Source organism: Nematolebias whitei, chromosome 3, assembly GCF_014905685.2.
Source record: "Nematolebias whitei isolate Nwh7 chromosome 3, NemWhi1, whole genome shotgun sequence".
Lineage (NCBI taxonomy): Eukaryota > Metazoa > Chordata > Actinopteri > Cyprinodontiformes > Rivulidae > Nematolebias > Nematolebias whitei.
Window position 1 is genome coordinate 41,609,775 of NC_056500.1, and position 6,588 is coordinate 41,616,362.

Consider the following 6,588-nt stretch of genomic DNA (forward strand, 5'->3'; position numbering starts at 1 on the left):
CAATCCTAATTAAGTAAAGGCTTTAATAAATTAGTTTTAATGATTAAAAACTAAATTTGGAGTATATACCTTTCATACTGATCTGCTAGAATTGTCTGTTTTATGTTAAACTCAATTGTTTCTTTGGTCGTTTTTTCATTTATGAACAAAAACTGATCCAGGGTTTCAAGTTGTGTGAGCTGTACACATTCCTCCTCCTCTCAGTTCCAGCTAGTCAGATGAAAAAGGCACACTCGTTTTTTTTAATCTGTACTCATCATTTATTCATTAAACTCCAGATCATGTGAACAAGGTTAATATTTTTTTTTTTATAAATTAGGGGCAATTAAACAAATATATTTATTGAAAATGGCGTTTTTAAGTATTGTAATGACTCAACCCAGAGGTTTAAACACAACAAACATGTCCTTCACAGTAAATGATTAAAGACTATTGATAACAAAACACAGTCTACTTTTTCCATTGAAAATTTTTATTGTATGTTTTTAAATCTTGTGTTTACAATAAACACTTTCACATTTCCTCCAAAACCCTCTCTGTCACTGGAAATCTAAAAATATTCTTCCAGGTGACCGGAAAGAAGTGCTTGTACAAATAAAACAAAATATAAAAAAAATTAGAGTAAAGCTCAATTGTAAACCACATTATTTTTTCTTAATTCTTTAAAAAAAAAAAAAAAAATTGCACAGCTTAAAACAGAAACTGCACCAACAGCAATTTAAATGATGTCTGGCACTATGAAGGACAAAAATACCAGAGTAAAAAAAAAATCCTTGTTTCCTTTAAGCAGCTTCTTACATCTCTTGGACTTCCTCAGGTTTTATTTTTTAACACCTTCCAGATATTACAAATAGGATTAGGTCTTCCTCATTTGATAAAAGCGTCTCTGGCCAAGTGTTAATAAGACGCTTAGTGACAACGAGTTCACATCCATTTCTGAGAGTTTAATTAAATCTGTCCACTGGTTGGTGCTCACCAGAAAGCTGATATTTGTATTGGGGTTGGTTGGGGATACTATTTATGGTCCATCATTTATTATTAATATTATTGTTCAATCATTGTTCATTTTATTTTCTTATAATAAACCTGCCATTTACAAGTCAAAACTTACGAGTTTAGACTTCTAAATGACAGCACTGTTCAAATCCAAACATTCTGTTTAACATCCTAATGGTTCTCAAACAATCTCATTTATTTCCATCAGACAGCAGCCCCTTTAACTTCCTGTCCAGTGCACAGTCTGACACCTGACAACTGCTGCATCTGCCCATCCTCCACACACAAATCTGGACCATTTACATCAGGTTCTACTGTACCTCTCAGCAAAGTGTGAAAAGACTCCACTCAGCATCCTTATGCACAAACCTCTGCCCCTTCCCCTCACTCACATCTGGAGCAAGCTTCATCTGAAAACACTCACTCAGGCTTGTTGTCAGTTTTGCTTTTCAAAACAAACTCCACAACTCCAAAGTTGTCATCAGATGAAATTACTGTCTGTAGTAAAATTTAAATGGGAAAATGACTTGGGGACATGAGAAATGACATGAATGGTGCCTGAATAGTTTGTCTCCACTAATACCTCTGTAAAACTTCTGTACTTCACTGTTTTTGTATCATTTTTGGTACATATAGTGATCAGACGCTAGACGATAATTAGCTAGAGATGCGTTGCAGCTGCAAAGTAGAGCCCAGCCGACATGGAAACTTTGGCTATCGGGAAGATTATAATATTGGGAAGGGGAGGCGGCTACCGATAACCGATATAATCGCTGAAATTTTTTAGCTTTGTCCACCCCCAAGAATCTAAGAAAACAGCAAGTGGAGCACGGCTTGTTTGTTTAGTACAGCTGTTAGCAACTGTGAAGCTAAGCAAAGCAGATCCAGGCAATTTATGCAAAAGCTTCTCTATTGAAGAAGCCATAACGTAATCTAAACAAAAGTGGCAAGAAGCCAAAAATGATATGAAGCTGTTCAGCGAACAAGCATGTTCAAAAATAAACCAAGAATATTGAAGAGAAAGCCACTAATAGATAAATAGAGCACTGTGAAAACTGAAGTTTGTTTCATTTCAATTCAATTCAGTTTATTTATAAAGCGCCAAATCACAACAAAGTTGTCTCAGGGCACTTTACAGGAACATTCACGTACGTAAAAGCCAATTAGTAAAGTTCTCTATCTAAGGAATCCAGCAGACAAGTTGAATCTTGGCTTTGTTGCAGTCTCCCATCCTGAGCAAGCACAGTGGCAACAGTGGAAAGGAAAAACTCCCTTTTAACAGGAAGAAACCTCCAGCAGAACCAGGCTCAGGACAAGCGGCCATCTGCTTTGACCGGCTGGTTGAGAGGACAGGAAGGAGACAGACAAACATAGAATGGTAGGTCCAGGTATAGGTCCAGGTGTATATGAAAGACATGGGAATGTTGTTTTCTGTTCGACCACAATGAGCAAGTCCTCAATCAAACTCGTCTGTCTCCTTGTTCTCCCCAATGATGAACTTGATGAGGATTTGTCATTACACTTTAGGGGCGCAAAACAGAATAAATTTTATTTTTAAATGTTCATTTTGTTAGCATAGAGTTTCACCGGCTAACAAGCACAATGACTGGAGAATGTTTCGCTAGGGTTCATCAACATGGCTGGATATTAATTGTCAAGTAACATGTTTCCTCAACCTGAAAAGACCCCCCCCCCCCCCCTAAATTTATGAAACTTTTCGACAAATAAATCTACATAACTACATCTCACTGGACAAGACAAAGCTCCTCCTGGTGGCACAACTAGATACTAGAACAAATCTGTCATTTATTCTGTCATTTTATTAGTTTGAATAGTATTATTAGTAAGACTTAATTCTAAAGCAAATAACTTAAAGATGCTAAAAGGCTTCTTAGAGCTGAGGAGCATTGCAGTTGAAGATTTTGTGAGCATTAAAACGGATACATTTACATCCTCGTCTTTTCTGTATGTATGTCAACATAAAGTGACTAAATTGCCAAGATAATTATAGACTTGTAATGAAAATTACAAAAACACAACAGCTGGCTCAGTAGATACCCTAATCATTTACAATTCAGCAGGCAATCAGCTGTTGATAGATGCTCATTAAAGTTCATTTCCTTATGGTTGGACTCCACCCTGAGCAGAGGAGTGGAGCACAGTGTCATTAACCCTTGATCATCCTTTAACTTTATGACCATTCATTTTGCTTAGGGGAAAAATCAACCACCTTATTTAATTAATTAAAATTATATATATATATATATATATATATATATATATATATATATTTTTTTTTTTTATACATTTTTTCCACAAAAAAAATAGTCATTCTTTTAGAACTATCTCAGCCTGAAATAAAAACATCTCATTTAAATTACTTTTTAAATTTTTTTTTAATTTTTTAACTCTGTTGGGGTCTTTGTTAAAAATACAAAAACAAACACTATTTTATGGCAATTTTTAAAAAATTGTATTTTCCCCTCATAAATAAACCCAAAATGATTTTTGACAAATGTCTTAGTTTTAAATTTCAGTCAAGAGTTTTGTGAAAACCCTCCAGACCACCGGACCCTTCAGAATCTGTAGCCGAAAATGAGGCCTTGTTTTCAGTCAAACTTGTGTCTTTGAACATGCAGAATTTTGCTAATAACTTTTTTCTAAATTATTTTCTTTATATATTTTTTCCTGCCCATGATAGAATTGTTTATTCTAAAATTGTTTTTCCTCTGTACCAACTTGGACCAGCCGCTAATGACTTCTTGCCTTCGTATAAACCGACTGCAGTCCCTCTGCTGGCGGTGAGATGAACTGCATTTCGGTGGATTATTTTCACAGGCTCTAAAAGGAGGTGGGGTTTGGTAGACAGGGCGTGCAGTTATGTTGACGGGGCGGGGCGGGGCGTCCCGCTTGTATAATAGGGGAAACACTGATATGTACTGGTGCAGTTTTAGGGAGTCTAAGGATAGATCACCTATAGACAAAAGTGAAGAATGATCTATTTGCCATGTTTGTGTTATTGTTTCTGTCTTATCAAAGTATCTCTTGAACCTATTAACACCACTCAAGATGTTCTAAGAAGGTTTAGTCAGGTCTTCTCGACAGATTCTTCTTTGATGAACATTTTGTCTTTTATCTAAAAAACTTCTTCAGTCTGAGGAGCTGCAACAAACTCAGTCTTATAAATAGCACCTTCTCATAGTGGATCAATTTGCTGGTGACGGCCAAAACTAGTTGTTCACCATCAAAAAGAGGACCATCAGCCTAACAACTGATCGTTACTGCCCATGAGAGGAAGAGGAATAGGAAGTTCCCGCCAGCCGTACTCGTCAGTGCAGTAACTTAAAAAAAATAAGTGACGTACCGACTTCCATTTTGTTATGTGGCTGCATCTACATGCAAAAGTTTCCTTTCTGAAATTGTTGCCACATCAAAATCCAAGATGGCCACCACCATATACAGTAAGTGTAAGAAAGGTTCCTTTCAAAAATGAGGTTGCTAAATCAAAATATAAGATTGCCGCCACCGCTAGCATTTGAGGGATCTATGCTCTATAGTTATTGCTTAAAAGTATAGCTTCTTCAAATGATTGGGGTGGCTGAAGAGAAATCTATGGTGGCCAAGGCCACCTTTGGCCACCCCCTTCTCTGCCTTTGCACCTGGTGGTAGATAAAGTTGCTTCCTCTGTTTGCCATGTTCCATCACTCTGTGCCATCTTGGACAAAAAACAAACAAACACTTACCTCAGTTCTACACAGTGTAACTCCTACCAGCTTTTTATGTATTGCACCAAAACCATAGTTTTCTTGCATTCACTGTCCAAGTCCAGGCCAGAAAAAGACTCTGCTTGAAAACTATAAACATTTGCTATCCAACTCCTTTAGCAAAGGAGAATCATCGGCGTACCATTTTTTAACATTTCACCAATAACCGTTTGGAGCAAACTCTTTTAGCAACTATATTGCAGTATAACATTATTTCAAGAGCTTGACCAATAAGAATAAAACTCTGTCATTTCTAAACATAAATACGTTTAGTTTAAATACTCCAGCATGAAAAGCAGTGGGTGATGTGAACTCCTTCAAGGAGGCTAGGTCTTTAATTTTTGCAGTATGTGTGGATTAAGATGAATCTGATGTGCAGTCACCAGCACATTTGCGTAACAAGGTGCACGCCTGAAAGGGATTAGAGGGAGAAAGACAGAAAGTCTTCTCCGTCTCTCTCCCAGTGGTGCCAGCAGCCCCAGTTAACTCACCTACATGGAGAACGAGAACAGAGGAAGAGCGAGAGAGAGGAGGGCAGAGGAGGGAAGGACTGCGACATGAGAAAGGGAGCCAAGGGGAGGGGAAAGTTTGCAGGTGTGACAGGGAGAGAAGTAGGAGAGCAGGGGGCGGGAGGCTTTTGGGTGAGAGAGGAGGAGGTGGACTGGAGAAGAGACAGAAGGAGATGAGCAGGCAGGGGCGCAGCAGCAAAAATAAAGACTGGGGGTAGAAGGAAAGCAGGGAGTGAGTGGGAGAAGGAAAGAAAAGAGTGAGTGGGAGAAAGAGAAAGAGAGAAGTGTTGGGGGGAGGGGGGTGAAATGAGAAGAAGACACACGAGCAAGAGAGAGAGTGACAGGGACAGAGGCCAGCAGAGGAGGAGGTGGAGGAGGAGGAAGAGGGGGTGGGGATTGGCAGGGCAGGCGGAGTGAGCGGGGGCAGAGAGAGGGAGATTTTGAATCTGCGAGACAGACGAGCGACGGAGCTGGTGAGGTGACACAGGCTCGGAGAGGGAGAGAAGGCGAGGCAGCGCGAGAAGAGGAAAGGAGCGAGGAGCAGCGCCTGCTGGGAGTCGTTGCACACAATACGATGATGGGACTGTACTACCCTAACGTGTTGTCGGTGAGTGTTTCCCTTCGTTTTTCTCCACGTCTGCGTGTCTCATCGCCCAGGCTGCACTGTCACAGAGCGTTAAATGTTGATTAACCACTAACAGACGAGGGCTCTGCTCGACCCGTTTGCTGCAGGACTCTTGTTAACTCTCTGCGAACAGTTGCTGTGACGGAATAGAAGCAGTGGAAAAACAGATCTGTAGACGACAGCAAGCTGGAAAAACTGTATGGCCGCGATCCTGGCTTACACGAGCGGTGGTGTATTATTGTTCACCGTTGTTGTGGCATCTGTTCCCCCTGCCCAGAGCGAAAAGTGTGCACGCAGTCTGAACAGCACGAGCTGCCACAGCCAGAAACTGTGCTCGGCCATGTATTATGTATGCTCAGAAGAATCTATGTGAGCACGCTGCATTAGAGCGCACAGCTGGATGCAGCAGTTTGTTACACGTTTTCCTCTGCTGTCCACAGAAAAGAGTGGAAATGGAGAAGCAGTGGGGTGTGGTGGGGGTAGGGGGGAGGTAAGTGAAAAGTCTTTCCTCTTGAGGGTTCCTGCAGCTGTTGTACATCGCCGGAGCCCGTGAGCGACAGGGACAGGTGTCCACAGAACAGTTGCCCCATGCTTTTGTTTCATTACTCACCCCGACTTTCTGCTGCTTCCTTCTGGATCTCTTCTCTGAACACCTCCTCTCTGTAATTTCTGCCACACATTTCACAAACACACA

At 40.4% G+C, this 6,588-nt stretch overlaps 1 protein-coding gene across 2 annotated transcripts in view; it reads left to right on the forward strand.

Moving 5' to 3' along the window:
• The window catches only part of LOC119430789 (RNA binding protein fox-1 homolog 2), a 128,251-nt gene that overhangs the window by 31,260 nt on the left and 90,403 nt on the right, over positions 1 to 6,588 (forward strand). Inside the window, exon 1 of one of the 2 annotated variants that reach the window (XM_037698265.1) lies at positions 5,720 to 5,876. The exons of the other annotated variant lie outside the window; for it this stretch is intronic. Coding sequence (XP_037554193.1) covers positions 5,844 to 5,876 — 33 coding nt within the window. The 5' untranslated portion in view covers positions 5,720 to 5,843. Of the gene's footprint in view, positions 1 to 5,719; positions 5,877 to 6,588 lie in introns of those variants that run through there. 2 annotated transcript variants of the gene reach the window in all.